The sequence below is a fragment of the Alligator mississippiensis genome, chromosome 14, assembly GCF_030867095.1.
Source record: "Alligator mississippiensis isolate rAllMis1 chromosome 14, rAllMis1, whole genome shotgun sequence".
Lineage (NCBI taxonomy): Eukaryota > Metazoa > Chordata > Crocodylia > Alligatoridae > Alligator > Alligator mississippiensis.
The window spans coordinates 7,575,768-7,596,138 of NC_081837.1; the positions used below are offsets into that span (position 1 = coordinate 7,575,768).

Consider the following 20,371-nt stretch of genomic DNA (forward strand, 5'->3'; position numbering starts at 1 on the left):
ATTGGTGCTATTTTAGGGCCTAAATGTTTCAGGAGCACGTAGTGCCAGGGACACTCAGTTTATCTAATAAGCCGCTGGGTTTAAGTCTAACTCCTCTCTTTCAAATGCCCTGGCAACTCCATCAAACTGTAATTACAAGCATTGCTGCTGCTGTGTGGACAGAGGGTCCTGGGGCTGGAGCACCAGTTGTCAGACCGCAGAAAGAAGTTCAATGAGCAAGAGAACAATACAGACAAATCTCTGTTATTAATGTTGTTACTGGAGTGACTGTCAACAGTCATAATTCGCATGCAAACAGCATCTGCCTTTGCAAAAGTCAGGCATCTTATCTCAACATACGCTTTATACTTCTGATGGAAAGAAAAAAAGAGAGAGAGAATGTCAATTAACTCTATGCGAGAGGCAAGGATTTTTGCGGGCAATATCTTTTATTGGACCAACTGCCTGATTGGGATAAAGCTAGACAAGCTTTTGAATGCAAGGCATTCTTCATCAAGGCTGGGTCAGTGCCTTTGAAAATCTCCCCTTCTATAGTTAAGGGGGAGACTTTCTGTACTGTTATTTATATGTAAACCCACCGCTATCAAAGCTCCCAAGAAAGATTAACAGTGTATGTTGAATAATGAGCAAAATCAGTGTTTATCAGGCACAAGATTCCTTTCCACATAGCTTAGTTTCTTCACAGGGGCAGGATTGGGGCCTGAAACATAAATCCTGTTGAGCCATGTTAGGAATGGGTCTTAGCTCAGCTTTTACACAGCAGCTGCACTGGTGTGTTTTGGCCATGTCATGTTTTAGCTCTGTGCTCTCACATAAGCCTCTTACATTACAACAAACATCACCTATACATGTATTCCACATAGAAGAACCGAACTCCTGAGTACAGCTGTGAAACCACAAATGAACTGTGTAACGCATGCTTATGTTTCATCTTTCTGGTGGGAGTCTCCCTGTTGGTAGTGGGAAGAAGGAGAGGCTATGATAAAGAGGTGGGGGCAAGGGGAACTGTTCTGTTTTTCCTCTCCTGGGTATTAGACTTCAAGAGCAGCACAGGACCTTTTAATTATTACTGTACGAAAAACACTGTACCTTCCCCCTCAAATTGCCAACTCTGCAGCCAGTCCAGGTGGTGTTTGGGAAATGGAAGGAAAAGGCCACTAAACATTCAAATACCTTTCAAAGTGTGAATATTATTTTCTGGTGTTGTGGACCGCAAGTTCTAGACGAGGGAATGGGGAGGGAGGTAGAAAAGATAAAGGATGTGCACAGTCAGCAATGCTGGAAGTCAACTGCTCCCTGAATCAATGGCTCGTGCTAAGAAGCAAAGACATAGTGCTGAAACAGAGGCAGATGATACACTATGGAGCAGCCTAGCATGTGTGCGTGCCTGGAACAAGGTCTAAATACCGAAGACAGGGCAAAACTGGAACCCCTTTAGCTGAACCTTCCTGAATCTGGATACTCCAGATAAAAGTAACAAAACCTAAAAGCAAACCCCAAACCCTCTTATCTCTACTGAGATACAGTTCTTTCCCCTACCCTTTTCCTGAGTTCATAGTTCAACATCTGTCTCCCAAAGACATCATGACCATAGTAAAGAGAGTCTATTAAAAAAAGGATCTATTACAGTGAATAGGGCATTGGAGTGGGATTCAAGAGACCTGACTCTACCTCTGATCTTCTGTGTGGCCATCAGCAAAGTCACTCCACTTTATATCTCAGTTTCCACATCAATACCATGAGACTAATGGTATTTAACTTCCCCTGTAAATCACCTGCAAGACTGATGGATTAATGGACAAAATATGAGCTTCATCTACCCTTAAAGGTAAGTATAGAGACACCTGTTTTTACAGCACAAAGAACCAACATTAAGGATCCCAAATCCTGTACGCTGGCCAGTGAGCGGAGCATAAATTCACGTAGGAATCAGAGCTCCTCAAAATAAGAACAGTACCAAATTCTCCCAAGACTGACACTGACCAAGAGGATTAATGGAGCAATCTGAGGTTTTTCTTTTTTATGGTTTTTCTTTGTGGGGTGGGGAGGGGGAGAGCAGGGAAGTAGGGGGGAGGAGTGATAAAAGACGGAAAGGAAGATTCCCCCTCCTGAAACAGAAAACACTGTTTGCGTGACAGCAAAATCCTAAATCTGGTTCTGGCTACAAACACCGATTCCACTGGAAAGAATCTAAGCGGCAAGGGGCAGGAGTATGACATATGAGGGTAAAATTACATACATCCTGGTTAGATCTGCCTGTGTAAGGTTCCTCCAGGCAGTTCGCCCTGCAATTACTATTTTTATGTAGAATTCTGACAGACAGACATAATCCTCATAAAGTTTAGTTGTCCATGTGTAACGTATCAGCACTCACCACTAACTTGTCTGCAACACCCACAACACAAGGGTAAAAGCCAAGTCTGCCTTGCTTTTGATACAGCTTGAACACTAGGTTTTATGCTTCAGTTGCTAGTACTCTCCCATCAGTGGAGCTTGGACTTTTCATTCCTTCCTCCACATGAGATTGCAAACACCTCCCTTGTCTGACTTCCTTCCCCACCCTCCGCCTCTGTACTGATGACACAGTTTGTTAAGTATCTCAAGGGCTGGGCTGAGCCAGGCCTTCACAAACATATATGCCCATAGGAAAAGGCAAACTGGTTGCTTTCCAGCGGCATCCCCCCACAACTCTCTCCTCCCATTGCCAATTCAGGGTTTTCATTCAGATTCAGGTCTGCAGTTAAGACACACCATTCCCCTTTTTTACAAATATAGATGAGACCAATCAGATCACATGACTTAAGGGAGAATAAACTACACAATCAATATCTCACTAATTCTATGCTTTTTCATTACGTAGGGCACGTCTACACGTTCATTAATACACCATAGTTATTGCGCATTAAGTTTAATACTTGGCTAACCAAGTACTAAATCAATGAGCAGTAACTCACACTACTGTGCAGTAGTGCCAGCACACAGGTTTTTAGTGATGCTTATTGCACAGTAACCTAATACTACTGCACAGTAGCATATTAGCAGTTTTTGCCCAGCACGCTACTGCATAGTGTCTTATGCAGACACACCCACAGACTAGTAAAATGCTTCTCCAGCTTTTTATGCATACAGTGCCAACAAAATGCAGCCACCCCTGGAGCAGAGGGCAGTAGCCAGCAGGCACCAATGTGGTGGAAAGTGATATTCTAGCAAAAGGACAAGGCAAACAGTTCTCTTACGAAAGTGCCCTGTAATCCTTAATGTCCGTGCTGAGAAGACGGGGCCTCGGGTTCACAGCCAAACCACATTATCTGCATAAAAAAGCCTCTCTTGTGTATATCTGAAGAAGTTTTATGGTGGCAGAGCCAGGGAGTAGCTCTTCTCTCTCACTGCAGCTGAATCGCTGGAGATTTTCCAAGTGGAAGGCAGTGCTGCCTCAGTTGTGGAAAGACTGCTCTGAAGCACAGGAAGGCTTAGAGCTCAGGAGATCCTAACTCCAGGTCCTGCACTCAGATCCCACGCCTCTCAAGGATAAACAGCAGAGTCAACCCTGTTGGGATTTGAAACTGTGCCTCTTGAAAGTCTACACAGGCCTAACTAATACTCACCCCACTAAGCCATCCTTTCCAATGTGGGGGAGGGGAGCTGCTAAGCACATACAGCTACCACTGACCAAAAGCCTGAGTTCCTGTTTTCCATGTCAGAAGACATACGAGCATGCCCATGTGAGTAAATCAAAGCTGCCTTTACAAAGGAAGAACTTGGTGTGCATTGACCAATGCAGATGATTAGAGGCTCTAGTACAACACGCTTATTCAAAACTCCCAGAAAACGTAAGCAACGCTATACCCCAACCTGAACTGAACAGGAAAATAAATGACACCAGAATCCTCCGAGCTGGTAAGTGAGACCAGGGGACACACACATGCTTTACTTCGTGCAGATGGATGGCTTACTGGGAAGTTGAGATTCCCCTCAAAATCTCAGCTCTGAATGGAAACAGAAATAGAAGGCTTCAAAAGGGGTGAGGATAGCAGCACAGACAGGACTGTCTCAAGAGAAACTGGGTAGTGGTAGAAAAAACAGCACAGGGAACAATTCTAGATTGGCTGAGGTCTCATGTTTTTAAGGCGTGCGCATTAGCTAACATGCAACGTCCTTCCTGGCTGGTTCTCAGAGGCAAGGCGACAACACCCCTGTTTGGGTCCCAGGCTCTGCCTGATGTTATAGGGCATGTGCGGTCTGAAGGCACTCAGGTTAGAGCATCGTATCTGGCTTCTGGATGAACAGAGAGAAAACACTTCTAACTGCACTTGTGGGACACTGTCAGTGGAACCAGCTACTCCTGATGGTCTGCAGCAGGCCTTCAACAGCCTCAGGGCACAGTGTACAACTCACATATTTAGGCAAGTCTCAAATGATGGCAACTTCACACGGGAGCAGAGACCTACATGCTATGCTCTCACGTTGACAGCGGGAGGAAGTCCTTTTTTATCTTATTTACATATTTGTTTGTTTTTAAATAGACCATAATTGCCCAGAGGAAACACACTCAAAAGGAAAGCAAAAAAATCAGATGACAGAACTGGGTTTACGATTTATTTTTTTCTCTGCTAATCAGCATAAGACAGTTCAAATAAAGAATAGCAACCTTGCCTTCCAAGGGGTAAGGAGGTACAACAGGCCAGCCCCCTTTTCTGCTCTGCACCAAGGATCTGACAGTCTGAAATCAGCAGAAAGGTATGGCTCTGACATGCAGAATAACCACAAAAGGCACATGATTTACTACTGATACTATTACATCATATGATGGGCCTGAGCTAGCAGGCTAATCACCAGAGTCCTCTCTCAGTGAGAAGTTTATTTTTAAGTTTTTTCCACTGGGCATCAGCACTTTTTTCAAGGAATACCCAGAAAACGAGTTTATTCTGATAGGCAACTGTATGCAAGCTGGAAGGCTTCTATACCACACTCCACAGCAAAAACAGGGACTTTGTAAAATAACTGGGAATCCAATCCCGGGTAAAAGCACATTCATTAAAGTACTAATTTCCATTTTCAACCACAAAACTGTGATGGTTTGGGATACCAACAGGAAGCCTGGAGAAATCTACTGGAACTCTGAACTACTTTAAATATAAAAGTCAAAATGAATGGTTAACCTGTACCTACTTTCATAAAACCTATTGAAAGAGACAGGTTGTCTATTATAACTAACATGTTCTGCATGTCTTTAGCAACTTGCAGCTAGGAATCTCAAATGCTCTTCAAATGAATTAAACTTCCCAATGCTTCTGACAGGTAGTCAAATTATCATGGTTTTACAGGTGATGGAAACTGAGGCAAAGAAAGATAAAGCAATGTACTTAAAGTTACCCAGCAACTCGTGGCAGGACTGGATCTGTGTGTGAACAATCATTTTCTTTTTAACAACGTTCCAGATTCTTATTAGATTCCTACAACCAAAAGTACAGCACGCTACAGCTTACTGGTCCAAAAGCTGTAAGGGTGATGCTTTCAAAAGCATGTGGCACTGACCTAACTTTGCTCCCACTGAAGTCACTGAGTGCACGCACAGAGTACTTTTGAAAATGGGAAATGGGTAGGAATGCAGTGACATCTGCTTATCAAAGGACAGCATGTGAGTCACTTGAGTCCTAAGCTGTCACGGCTATCTTGATAATCAATGACTCCCCATAGGGCAACAGGCACACAGGTTGTCTCCAAGTTCACAATATCAGTATTCATCTTTATGCAAGGCTCCTTCCATCATATGCAAAGCTCTTCTAATGAACTAACTCACAGGAGGTGGAGGTGTCACAAACGGAGGTATCCGGTTATCAAACCAGGCCAAGTCCTCTCGTGGCACAAGCAACAGCGTCACTGCAATTCTCTTCAGGTTGCTTCCACCAGTAACCCAGGCAAGTCCTACCCCCAATAGTCCTCACCAAATTTTGGTATGATCTTTGCCAGCTCAGATTACTGAAAGGCAGACAAGAGCTTTCTCTATCTACACTGCAACTGAAACTTTGCCACATTGTTGCTAGCGAGGCCCCAGCACTGGTCTCTTGGCTAATGTGTGGCAGTGTTTTTTTATTAAAGAAAGGAGAACAGACCTGCTTGAATGCTTCAAACTGTGTACTATGTAGGAGGATGTTTTCAGTAGAAGATCCTTGTGCCTGGAATCCCCCATCTTCCCTGGAGACCATCTAGACAGTGGCTACGGGGCACAATGGGCAGGTCCCCATGTGCAGGGGTATCCCATATGTGGTGCCACAAACCACAAGTTGGAAACATCAAAACATGCACTGTGCTGCAAATTTGCAGGGAAGGGGCAAAATTTGCTACTGGGAAATCCTCATAGCAAAAAGCCCCAAAACAACACCCTCCTCACCCACCCCACAACTCCAGGGAAAAAAGCAGCGCAGAGCACACATCAGTAGCGTGCACCGAAACAAACAGAGGGCTGGATGTCTGGAGTGACACTCTGGCTGCCAGCCCAGCTCCATGCTGCCAGATCTGTGCCCCTGCTATGTGAGGACACCAAGGAATACCTCTGGGGCCAGCACCTGTGCTGGCCCCAGCCTCCCCTACCCCTACCTGGAACAATTTGCTGCACACCAAAACACACATGCAGGGGTGTGCAATGGGTCACAAAGCACAAGTGCACACCCTTGCATGTGGGGACCTGCCCAATGTGTCCAGGCTTTCTCTAAAGCAGTGGTTTTTAACCTTTTTTGGACTTGAGGCACCCTCCATAATTTCTGTGAATTGTGTCACCCAATTTTGAAAGTCATTTATATATTACAGTGCTTACTTCCTTGCAGGGGCTGTAGCCGTGTTGGTCTAAGGACATAGGCAGACAAGGTTCTTTGGATAAATCCAATATCTTTTATTAGACAAACTTAAATAGTTGGCAAAAATCTTCTTAGCAAGCTTTCGGGCACAAACACCCTTCGTCAGGCTGAGGAAGCCTCTGCAGATGGTCTGTGCTCTTCTTGGATGTAAGCCTTCTTTTCATCCAGGAAGGAAACCTTCCTTGCAGGGAAGGCTTCCTTGGAGGAAGGCTAGGCATTTACAGGTAGGGCATGATCCAGGCAAGGACAAGCCCAGCCCTGCAGTTATCTGCTTAGTTTATCAGCTTATATCCTCATACCTTGCTTATCTCCTCACACCTCCAGGCACCCTGGTTAAGAATTACTGCTCTAAAGGATGGTTTGACTGTAGGCAGAGTTGACATAGAGTTGGTTTATGCTGCAATGCGCAAAATCTCTCAATTTTGAGCCATATGAATATTCAGGTATGTAAAAACTTTCTGAACCACCTAGGAACACCTCCCTGGAGTTCTAAGAAATGAGACATATCTAAAAATGAAAGAATAAGTCAAAAGGTAACCACCATTCTTACAACTTGTCTGACATCATCAATACAAGCAGGGAAAATACTTGTAACCCTATCTGAAAGGGTTGTGGTGAGGAGTAGAGGAAATTTGAGTTTGACATCCACTATTCTGTGTAGGTTAGTCTCCTAATATACACACAACCAAACAGATTGCCTCCACCAGTTCATAACTGGATTTTAGATGTGCTCTTAAGATACACACAAAACCTCTTTTCCACACTGCCCAAAGAAACCAAGCATCCTATTTGCAGCAAGAGTGCTTAACTACAGCTGCTTCTGACATCATCTGCGCTATATCCAGGTCCTTACAAACGTACTAACACATGGCACATCCATCACCTTCCAAGAGGTTATATCACCACCTTGTAGGTTTCATGAGGTGCCATCAGATATACGCTCTCCCTTTGCGTGAAACTCTAAATATCATAACAGAGAGGAAATAAGTTTCTTTATCAGATCCTGCTCGACTTATGAAAAAGATTCCACAACAGGGGAATTAACACAAGATTCTTGGGCTCTGGCTGGATAAATGCAAATGCTGATATGGAAGGATCAACATCCTCCCTGGCATGTTAGGAAACTTAATTATAAGTTATAAAGTGCTCCAAGATCCTTGGGCAATGCATTTCATCTATTCATTTATTTTCCAAGAAGCATCCCCAGAGCCCTCTGCCACAATCACTTTATTTTCCATGCAGACAGAGGGAGTAACTGCACAGGGAAATGGTATCATCACCCACCTTCTACATGTGAGAGAGTGCATGTGTTGGCGGGGAAAAAACAAGCAGAAGGAAGGTTCAACAGATGTGAAAAATTGCCCTTTTCAGGTCCCAACTGCATATCTGCCTCTGCACAGAAACTGAACAACCCAAATCAGTGCACCGGGAGTCTGTCAGCCGTGCAGTTCCAAATAAAAATCAGTCAGACTTAAGAAGTCCAGAACTGATTATTTCCATCATGACTGAAGATCAATTACCCAGGAGAGGCTAAACTTGATCAAAGTTGCTGGGAGGGAGAGTGAAGAAAGGGGAAAAGGAGGAGAAACAACTCCTAACATTTTGCCAGACGCCACATTTTTAATTAAGATACTTGAGGGATCTTACTGACTTGTTGCTCTGCAGATGCTCCCCCATCCTCTACAGCAGTGGTTCTCAACTGTTCTTGGACTCAGGGCACTCCTCAGGACTCGAGGCACCTCTCTATAACACTGTGAATTGAGCAGCACCCCATTTCAAAAGCTAATTTATTCATTCCAGTGCTTACCTATTTGCAGAAGGTCTAGGCAGTGAGTGGAGGAGCGACCAGGCAGGGAGTATCTGAGCCTTCTATTCACACCTTGCTCATCTCCTCACACTTCCTGCAGCACCCTTCAAAGCATCTCTGAGCACCCTAGCTGAGAATCACGGCTCAACATGTGTATAGGGGGACTCTTCCTGCTTCCTTCTGACTCTTTTCTAGCAGCCCAGCAAACGCATCCATCAAGAATTCAGATCCAGAATACTAAGGATCTTTGACAGTTACAGCAACAATGCCACTTGGAAGTCTGGCCCTACGTATATAACTGTGCATAGACTTTAGGTGCCCCTGCAAAGGTATTTTGGGTAAATCCGATATCTTTTATTAGACCAACTCAATTCCAACTATTTGAGTTGGTCTAATAAAAGATATTGGATTTACCCAAAGAACCTTGCCTGCCTATGTCCTTAGACCAACATGGCTACAACCTGCACCCCTGCAAAGGTACATCATTTATCAGCAGTCTCTCCATGAGACAGATAAATATCTTTACCCCCATTTTGCAAGCAGAGCCACAAATGTAAAGAGTTAAAAAGAACAGGCCCCAGTGAATTTAAATGACAGTTCTGCCACTGTTTTCAATAGGCCAAGATTTCATCCTCAGAATGAAAGTGGCTCTCCCAAGGCCAAAATAAAGAAGGAAGGGCAGAATTAGGAGAAGCCGGAGTTCCTCACTTTCAGTCCTATATTTAGCCCAGGAGGCAGTGCTGACTCCTAACCCAATAATGTAGAGTCTTTGGTTTTTAGTGGGTCAAATCAAAATGAATTGTGAAGACAGCACCAGATTCAGAGAGAGACCTCAATTCCAGCCACTCCACGATATCCTTGCTCCCATCCTGTCACCTGGCCTGCTGATCGCTGTGCCCGTTCACACGCTGTACTGGGTATTCATCAGAAAATAAAACAAAGAAAAGGTGAACAAAACAGTTAATTAATCTAGCAGCAGGTAATACGATAGGGCAGGGACACGGGAGGCAATTATTTGCCTGAAACCAGCCTGCTGTCAGTTTAGTCTGCGGCTTTGGCAGGCCCATGCAGACTCATAAAAGTCAACTTAGTGTTTACACCTCAGAGCTTTTTCCAAGTGCCATGGATCCGTTGCGGCCCCTGCCTCCTCTGTGGTTCCAATTCAGCTGAAATGGAAGCTTTTTGTAACAAAGTAAACACTTTGATTTCCTGGACCGACCTTAACTTCTCCTGGAAAGAATCAAAGTAACTCAGCTGCATGCAGCAAGCCTACGGTGACAAAAATGGTGGCTGGGGGAGTGGTGAGAGTAGAGAAGTGCCTAGAAGAGGGAGAGGCTCTTAGTTCTGCCACTGGCTTGCTGTGTGGCCTTGGGGGTGTCCCTTACAGGCTGCAGAGGGAATGGGGATGCTCGACACTTCAAGATTAGGCTACTTGTGCTTCCACTTCCCCATCAACAAACTGGGAATGACACAAGTGCCCATCTCAGCAACATGGTGTGCAAATCTCAGATGAACGGCAAGTGTATGCGACTGTTTAGACAGCGATGGGCTATAATGCTCAATATTAACTTATTACAAACATAAGGGCAGAGAATGGGCAAGGGATGGGAAGCTGGAAATACCATAGTTATTTTCTGGCACCATTACATGATTCCATAAAACAATGATTTTTAAACCTGGCCAGAACAGACAAAGGGGCTCTTTCTGTTCACCACATCTAAGCTCATCAACCCCAGGTAATTAAGATACATGTCAAAATAAAAGCCAGACAAGTGCAGGAAAGATCAAAAGAACTGCACATGCTCACAAGTCACTGCTTGCCAACTGTATTCAATGTAAAGCCTTAAAAATACAGCTAAGCAGTGTCAGGGACAGCAGAAGGCAAGGAGTTGATCTGGTTTCAGACAAGTATCCACGGAAAGCAGATCTTAAGAAAGCAAGTCATAGTTAGTCCCTACCATGAATAATTCGACATCTCGGACAACAAAAGGTTCTCAGACTAAGAAGACAGGTTTAAAAAAATCGGCCGCTTTTCAACTCTTTTACAAAATCCACTGCAAAATCTAATTTTTTAAAAATAAATGTTACTTGTAGTTCAGCCTGTGTGCGTCTGTGGAATTTAAGGAAACAACAGAGTATGGCATTAGAAAAGAAAATGTTAGGCCTGAAATCATCATGAAAAAGTGAAAAACAGGCAACACAGTGCTTCAGAGCAGAGCCCAAAATGTACAGTCAGGCCTTGGAGTATATGACTAACACAGTACATTTCCAGTGCGTCTCTTATTATTATTTGTGTTCTGGTTACATTCACAACAGTGACGAGTCCTTCTTTTCTGACACCATTTTCCGGCTGTAGATCTCAAAGCATTTTATCCGAGAAATATAAGGCATGAATTTCGATTTTACAGATGGGGCAACTGAGGCATAAGAAGGTGCAGTAACTTGTCCAAGGTCACCCAGGGGGTCAATGGCACAGATGAAGAGAGAATCCAGGTATCCTATTCCAGTGCTAGCACTTAGAAAACCCAGAGGGTCCTGGTTAGAGAGTCTTGCTCTTCTGCTCAGTCATACCAATCACCAGATCTGGACTCAGGAAAAAAATTCTCTCCCAGGTCAGATGAGCACAGACCAGTGGAGAGTGACCTCCCTTCCTCTATAGCACAGGCTATGGTCTTTTTTGTAGGAACTTCTGAGCATACGTTAACCAACTAATTTTGTCACTGGCAGGGCCCTTGTCACCCCTGCTTTTACCCACAGCGTGTAATTGGGTGATCTTGGTCTTCACGGATTGTGCCTTGCAGCTGTATGAAAGGGCACAAAGTGGAGATCTGGGGGATTCCATGGGTAAATGCAACAGATTGGACTTGATGGCCCAGGAGACCCTTTCCAGTTGTCTGCTGTGATGGGGAGGTGGGAGGCAGGGAGAGGGATGAGACGCAAGCCACAGTCAAAAGACAAAGAACCCCAGAGGACAGAAACTGCAGCATAAATGAGACAAGAAGACAGCACTGCTGGTCCAGCAGAGAGACCTGCATCTGTGGACGACACAGCAAGCTCTCAGCACATCGTCATAGCCTTTGTAATTAATCCAGCCAGACATGGAAGATGTACCAGAGGGTTTTTCCCCTTTCTGTTCAATCAGAGATGTGGAACTGTGTTAAGGAGACCCAGGACTCGTTCAACCCAGCCCACTTCTGCTAAGGTAGCTCTTAACTATGAAACTGAAAAAAGACTGTGTGAACAAGACAGCAGAAGAGAGGCTAGAGCAAGCCAAGCCAAAGAAACACCTCCACTTTAGGAGAGCAGAGAAAGGAAAGTACAAAGCGAGATCATCCAGAGCCCTGGAAAGACAGAGACAAGTCTATAAAACAGGGCACAGGCATACTCATTAGGACACAATGGCAAGCATCAAATGGCCACTCTCTTGTACTCACTGTATCTGCATAAGTGTGTCCACTCCACTACTGCTATAAGCATTGATGTTGGGCAAGCGTCACTGTACCACGAGTGTAAACTCTTCTATGGCCAAGAAATCAAGGGGGTTGATTTTGTGCAACTGCTCTGGAGGGAAACTTCAGTACTTTGGCTCTGACAGAAGTATTGAGGGCCAGGGCACATCATGGGAAAGTTTCCATGCATCTGGTTGCAAAGTTTCCACATGTCCTCTGTATGCATTTGCTCTAAGCCAGGTCTGTGTTGTGGAAATTTCAAAATAATCCCAATCCTGAGGAACCCTGCCACAACAAACCAGCAGGTGCAACTGCTGCTGGGAAGTAACAGTAACATAAGAAAGATCAAGAAGAAATAAATGTTAGTAACAAAGCAGGTATGTTTACATTGCAAATGCATGTGTAAATGAGGAGACAGTCCGGGACAGTTTGTTTTGGGAAACGATCACTACCCTCTCATTAATTCCTTATACAATCTAAAGTTGAAGGTGGTTGGCAATGTTTTACTCACACCATATCTGGTAGGCCCTGGTGTCTCTTCTGGAAAAACCTGAAAAACTCAATACTCACAGAACTGACCTGCACGGGAGTTCACTCCAGACATCCTTTCCTAGACTATGACTGGCTGTTATATACCATCCAACAACACATTCAGTTTTATTTACACTGCAATTTGAAACTGTGTTAGCACAGATCTTAGCATATTAAAATATTTATCATAGTATCCAAGCACTTTTCTAACAAGAACCATTTTTTAAAACCAGTTTGAACTCTAGTGTAGACAAGGCCTTACACCCCATGCATATAGAAAGATTTACCATGTAGAGCAGTAACACATGGTTTCAATAAGGATGTTCCCCAACTGAGTGAGAAACTCCTTGAGTTTTGCTGAAGGATGTTAACATGGCTAAAAGCATGATTTCATCCCATCCACACAGGCAAGACCAAACAACATTATAAACACAATTCCCCAGTACAGTAAATTTCCTAGTTTACAATGGGTCCTTAGAGAACCAAAGGAGAAATATAAAGCTATTTGGGTTATAAATTAAGGCAAGCAATGCCTACGTGGTTTAGATTTCTACACATCAAAAAGGTTGGAAGAGCAGCAAAAGCCACATGTGTGCCTGACGGGAAACAGAACAGACAAGAGCAAAGGCATTAGAGAAACTGCTGGGGAAATGAGGCATTTTGAGATACTTGTGTCAGCTTTGGAAACATTTGGAAGCCACATGTGTGATCACTGAAATCAGGCAGATACTCAGTGAAAACAGCAAGGCAAGATTCTAAGACAAGTGTTGCTGAAACTGGTGAAACATTTTAGGCACCATATTCAATAGTGACATGACTGCCTAGGAACAAAGTATTGTTCCTACACCAGCTCAGGCCATATAGATCCATCACACTTGCTCTCCTACTGGCATCTTTATACTTCAGAGATCTCCAGGGTGACTGGCAGGGCTTAGTTAAGAATGTGACTGAATCACTCTACTGTAAAATGAAGACCTGCCCATATTTTCCTCCCTGCCTTGCTCCCCCAAGTTTAAGAACATTCAAGTTGCAACCCAGTAACAAGGTCAATCTGAAAAAAATACAAAACAGATGATGACAGAAGCTGCTAGCCTAATCTCTTGGCAAGTCCAACAAGGAAGAGCAAAAAAAGTAACTGCTGCTCCCTTCAAGGGATCTTACTGTTTTCTCTGTTGTCAAGAAGCAATTATCTTGATTGTGAGTCATGGCCAAGAACAAGCCTCCATCACCCCTGCCCAGAAGGGTGGAGGCCACTGAGCCTTTGCAGGTGGGTGGACTGACCTAGATGGATCTCAAACTGGTCACCTGCCTTCTTGCAATGTTCTTCTACTTCCTGTGACGTAGAATGTGAGGCTGTTCAGCCAACATGGACTTCCTGAGTGGCTGAACACAGAAGTCATGGCTCCTTGGCCATGAACCAAAGGCCTCACCCAACAGGAGTGCCAGCACCTTGTTCCTTTTACTTCTGGGGCTCAGGGTGATGGGTGTCAGAAAGAGAGTGACATGCTTCCCATTACGTTAGCGTGTCCTCCCGACATCTCTAGTCATGGGGTTTTTTTGTTATCTGTGTCACAGAAGGGCCAACTGTCTTTAGCACAACTTCATAGCTCTTTTTTCTATCACCTTCCCCACGGAGACCTCAAAGCACCTGCGAGATATTAGTGAATTAAGGCTTACAACACTGCTAGGCAGCATTAATGTAGCAACACCCCTATTTTATGAATCACAGAGGGGCAAAGTCACTTGGCCAAGTGCACACAGTTCTGGTGACCAAGCTAAGGACAGAACCTCCCAGTTCTCTTGGGGCCCTATGCTGTGCTTTAACCAGTACATTTCCTAAGACAGCAGGTAGTGTGTCCAGAGCCAGTCCCTCCTCACCAGCTAAGCCATATTTAGAAGCACTGTTGTATTTCTCCGCACGGTTTAATACAAGATCTGCGCACACCCCTACATCAACAGATGCACTTCACACAGGGTGTGCCTGTGTCCAGTAGGGAACTCTGGACAATAAATACAGAGCTGAAAAGCAATATTGCTATACTTAACAGTTACAGGAGACTCCAAAAACAGGAGCCATACTTTCATCTCCTCTCCCCTCCCCCAAATAATTCCTTCCTCCTTTACCCTTCCCCACCCCTCAAATCACAGGACTGACACATCCTCAGTAGTGTTACGATTAAATTCCCACTTGGTGGTCGGATGTGGAGACCAATCAGGTGGCAGCCCCATTGTGCTAGGTACTCCACAAATAACAAGAAAATGAGAACCTTTATCACAGAGGCAGCTTAGGCATTTATTAATGTCTGGGTCTCTCTCTCAGAGCAGCAAAGCATACTCTTTACTCTGCTAGCTCCATCAGGAGAACAGCTCCACATTACAGCTGTGATAGGCTGGCAAAAAACATGGATCTGGCAAAAGGGATGCAGGAAGAAGGGTTTCTCTCTACGCAGTCCCTAGGTGGATGCATAAGTCAGGGAAGAAAAGGTTCTCCTTCTCTAGCTATGCAAAAGAAAGGGAAAATTGGCATGGCCTGGGTTGAGAGCTTGCACGCACAGCAGGGCCTCCCAAGCAGATTCATACTGTACTATCCCTCCACCCCTCAGCTGTACAATCTATGGCATCTCTACTAGAGCAATCTCAGAACCCAAGCTGCTTTGGAAAACACTCTTCACAGTCCCACAGATTTGATTCACAGGGTGTAAGATGGGGATGCACCACTGCAATCATTTAGTTCAGTGATAGGATGCTGTGGCATGCAAACTTGTTGTGAAATTCTTTGAAGGGTGCTGTGGGATGACACACAAAGTTAGCACTGTCAAGTGTGCAAACAAGATAAACCCAGAGATTTCAAATAGGAATCCAAAGTGTTGAAAACATTCTGGCCTGTTGTGGGCTTCCTGAATTCTCTGCAGCAGAAGAATTGGTCTAGTATTTTTTCTGCAGTCAACAAAAACAGTGAAAAATAAGAACTGGTATTTTCTAAGGCAGTGGTTTTCAACCTGTGGTCCATGGACCTCTGGGGGTCTGAAGAATATGTCTAAGCGGGTCCGCGAAAGATGACTATGATCAATCAAAATTACGTGAATACCCACACTTACAATCCACAGGGGTCCGCACTTCCAAACTTTTTTAGGGGTCCACAAATGAAAAAGGTTGAAAACCACTGTTCTAAGGGGCTCCTTTAATCTAATGAGATGGAGAACCCCTGATCTAGTCTGACCCCCTGCATAACAGAGGCCACAGGATGCCCCTGAATTAATTCGTTTGATCCATAGCATCTCTTTTAGAGAATCATACAAATCTTGTGTATTTTGCTGTTCTTACCTATTCCTTTAGCCGGGTCACTCTCTCGCCCTTGTTTGGTTCCCCTTTGCCCCACATATCCAGTTTGAATGACTGGTCTTCTCTTTCAGGTCTAATTCCAGACTAGTTACTACATATTTCTCTGACCTGGTTTCCTTTATCACTGACACTCCCCAACCCTCTCCACATGGCCTGTTATGCCAGCCTTGCTACCTCCTCTTACAGCAGCCCTAGCAGTAAAGAATTACAGGATGGTAACACCCAACAGGGCCTGGAGGCCCAGTGCACTGGGTGCTGTACAAATATGGCAGAGGCAGCTCCTGTCTAGAAGAGTTCAGCGTGGGAAAGTAGCACCATTAGGCTTCTTTCCTGGTGCTCCTGTTTGGGGAGTCCTCCCTGGCCCTCCTATCATACCACCCTGCGCAAGCCTCTCCCTTGAAATCATTTCTGCCACAAAGTCTCTAAAAAAAGCCCAGCAGCCAAGATGACTCAAAGCCTCACTGACCTGCGCCACTCTTGTCCCCTTTTCTGACTTACTACCATTGCCCTGCCCTGTGCACGTGATCTTTGCTTGTTGTGGCACGCTGAACAGAGCTTGCAGGCTGTGGCAAGAGCTGTATCTTTGTTCTGAAGATGTGCCTAGCTCATTTCTGGGGGCCTGAAAAAAAATACCCCACCCCCCCAACCCAAGAGGATGATTGCATGATAAGCAGCACAGCCTCACACCACACCTCATGCATCCAGCCTGTTCTATTGGCACACGGTGATCAGAGTGTGTTAGTGAGGCACCACAATATGCACACCAACCAGGGAGTAAGTCTGAACATGGAGACTGTGAAGCAGATGCATGAACTGAACCCCTTTTTTTATTTTTGAAAGCTGTGCTGCTCCTGGGTGTAGGCGTGACGCTTGGCCTCAGCAATGTTAGCCCCAGTGTAAGAGGGGGTGTTGTGATAGTCTGTAGGCTTACACTGGATAGTTTCCTTCCTTAGTTATCCCGGAAGCTTTTCTACCCATTCCCTCCAAGCTGCCCTTCTTCATAACATCCACTATCTCCTGCATGACTCATCAGTGAAACAATAGATTTTCAGCTACATCCCACAGCAATGACACACAAAGGGAACAGATCCTTGCTTTTGCAGCAGGTATACACCAGTGTCATTGAGCTAATGCTGCATTACAGCTCCATCACCCTTTACAACATACAGACAGAAAAATACACACATAAATGGGAGAAACGAGACTGCATAGCACAATTTTCAAGAACCTGGTTTTAAAATTCAGTGAAATTCACTGTATTAATGCTTCACCCCCCCCCCCCACACACACACAGCTCCTCTCTCTCTCTCACACACATACACACACTGCCTTTTTTCCTCTGGAAAAGGTCAACCTTGTTCTTATAGGAGTGAACTGCATTGGATTAGGGTCAACAAAGAATATAGGGAGGGCACACAGGAAAAGGGTGGCATCCCTGCCAAGCAGTATTTGCTATCTGTAATTAGGATGATTGGACCACGCTGCTGAAAAGGTGATGCATTGGAAGCAGGGTTTCCCTACCCTATTGCTTAACCTCCGCAGGCCTGCCTCGCTCTCACAATGGTCAGAAAGGCCCTGCGAGTTCTTTTTTTTTTATTCTGAAGTAGATTCACGGTGGAAGCTATTTGCATGAGATTTCCCCAGCCAAAACCACCCCCACAAAGCACAAGCAAAGTGAAATACCCCCCACGCTGCATCAATTCTTTATCGGTCCCAGGAAGATGATTTGAAAGCTGCCCTTAAAACCCATCCAAACACAAAGGGAACCTCCCTAGGAGCAAGCGGGAATCCCTGGATCAGCCCGAAAGAGCGTGGAGTATAATGGAGGTTAACACAGTATCGATTTCACCACAACTGTGTGCATGTGCGAGAGCAAGAAACAGGATGTTTGTTAACTGCAAGCAAGAATGAAACAGTCATGGGGAGTGCAGATGGGGGGGGGGCAATATTCAAATATTCTTGGATGACCTATTTTTTATTCGATTTTCAGTCTTTCGGCCCAGAACAGCTCCCTCCTCCCAGCCCCTGCAGGACTGGGTAGCTGCCATGGGCAAGCCGAGAGCGGAAACCTCCGCCGGGAGCCCCCCTCCCTCCTCCCCCGCCCGTGGCCAGAACGAAAGTGCAGCGGCGGAGCAGCCCCGCAGCGCCCCGGAGGGCGGGGCCCGGCGCACGTGGGAGGGGGCGGGGCCTGCCACGTCATCCGCCCCCGGTTGGAACTAAGGCGCTTGGAACGCGGCGACACGCAACATTCCAAGGGGGAGGGGCGGCCCGCGGGCCGGGCCCGTCTGCCCACGAGGGATCCCGGGGACACGGGCGCCCCGGCCCTGCACGTTTCCAGGAAGGGAGGGGATGTGCGCACACACACACACACGCACGCGGGAGGGAGGAAGGGAGGGAGGAGGCCGTGTGCAATGTATCACACACGAGGGAGGGAGGAGGAACTGCCGCGTATCATCTGACGCTCCGTGTCATTGCATTATGCAAAGGCAGCCTCAGCCCGCTCCGCTGGAGCCCTGCCACCGCCCTAAGCCCACGACCGCGGAGGCAGATCCTCCCCACCAGGAAATGCGAGCCCAGGCATGAGCCTGCCGGCCAGGAGAACAGCTTGGGGGGGGGTGCATTTTTGACGCATTGAAACCCCGTGTCTCCCAACCCATTCACGATAAAAACCCGTTTTCAGGAAAGAAAGGGGAAAAAAAAACAAACCCATGCTTCCATGGCTACTTACTTTTCGCATGCGACTGTTTGCACCGTTTAAGCAAAGAGAAAAACTAATCAAAGAGTCTGTTTGCAGCCTGCGAGCGAGACAGGCTCCGGGATCAGAGCCGAGCCGGGCTAGACCCGGGGGGAGGGGAGGGAGGGGAGCGGATCTCCGGGAACCCCAGGCTCCCCCGAGCCCTTGCAAGGATGTGTCAGCACCTCCCTCCTCCGAGCTCCGCTCCCACCCCGCAAAAAAGCCCGAGCCCCCTGCCTGCCTGCCACCCTCCTTTTATTCAAGGGGGGAAGATGGTTTCACCCCCCGCTGCAAAATCAGCTCGAAAAGCAAGAGGCGCCCTGCACGCCCCGGCCCCGCAGCCGGGTCTCGGGCCCCGAGAAAGGCGCTGTCGCTTCCCCGCCGGCGGGAAATGGTGTCCTGTGTCTTTAAAGAGCTCGGATCCCGGTTTTCCGCGCTGTCCCCCCTTACCACGTGTCTTCTGTTGTTGCTGGGCTTGCCATTCCAGAAACCTGGCTGCTTCCAACAGCGTCTCAATGCTCATCTCTCGGGCTGCCTTGCGGTGGAGGGGCCACAATCCCGGAGGCTCGGATAGAGGGGGTTCCTTCGCCTGGTCTGTCCCCCCGTGCAAAAATGCCCCTGCAAAGCACCCCCCCAGCCCAATCCCCGGCGAGTCTTGCAGACAAGAAAAGGGTTTGCAACAAGATGGCGATGAGTAACAGAAACACAACAAGGAAAAAGGACTGACACTGCCCTGGGCTACTACAGGCGGGCGACGGGGGAAACCCGGCCTGGATCCCCGCCGCTGGCCGGACTGGGGCTGTGCACGCCGGGTGCAGGGGTGGAGTTAACTCCGGGCGAGGTGTCTGCGGGGGGGGGGAGGGCAGGTTTACTCCTTCAATCTCTCTGCTTTATGGATTTCGTTTTACTAGTGGGTGCTCCAGGGAGATGCGCATCTCACCTGCTCAGGCCATATGATTTTGAACTGATTCGACCTGGAACATGAAATAGAGTCATAATAATATGTACAAAAGATCTCACCCCTCTTGCAAACTGTCCTGGCTAGGCCTAGACCCTGTGTCTTTACCAAAATAGATTCATAGATGTAGGGTTGGAGGGGACCTGAGCAGATCATCTAGTCCGACCCCCTGCCCCTGGCAGGAATGAATACATGGCTCTTATGACCCCTGCTAAGTTAAAGCTCAAATGACCCCAGCTAGGTACCCAGCTAGTTTGATATATTGCAACTGGGGAAAAAATGTCACCCCTCCTTTAAACCATCCTGGAGAAGCCTAGATCCTGTGTCTTTACCAAGATATATTGCGACTGGGGGAAAAAATCTCACTCCTCCTGCAAAGTCTCATGGCTAGGCCTAGCCCAGGGGTAGGCAACCCCTGGCACAGGTGCCAGAGTGTGGCACAGTCACAAAGGCATTTTGCTTGGCACGCACACCTCAGGGCAGATGGCAGCACAGCCCCGGCCACCTCCCTGCCACAATAAGGATCGGGCCCCTTGTGGCTCCCCCACCAGTGGTTCCTGGCACACCAACATCTTGTAAGCCCAGTTTGCAGATGTTCTTGGCACTCTGTCCAAAAATGTTGCCATTCCCCGGCCTAGACCCTATGTCTCTACCAAGATGTATTGCAACCAGGAAAAAAAATCTCACCCCTCCTGC

At 46.5% G+C, this 20,371-nt stretch overlaps 1 protein-coding gene across 2 annotated transcripts in view; it reads right to left on the reverse strand.

Moving 5' to 3' along the window:
* Nucleotides 1-19,435, reverse strand: part of MNT (MAX network transcriptional repressor) — a 60,566-nt gene extending 41,131 nt beyond the window's left edge. For both annotated transcript variants that reach the window (XM_006276445.4, XM_006276444.4), the window contains exon 1: nt 19,168-19,435. In XM_006276445.4, coding sequence (XP_006276507.1) covers nt 19,168-19,240 — 73 coding nt within the window. In that variant the 5' untranslated portion in view covers nt 19,241-19,435. The remainder of the gene's footprint in view (nt 1-19,167) is intronic.
* Nucleotides 19,436-20,371: the final 936 nt, after the last annotated feature.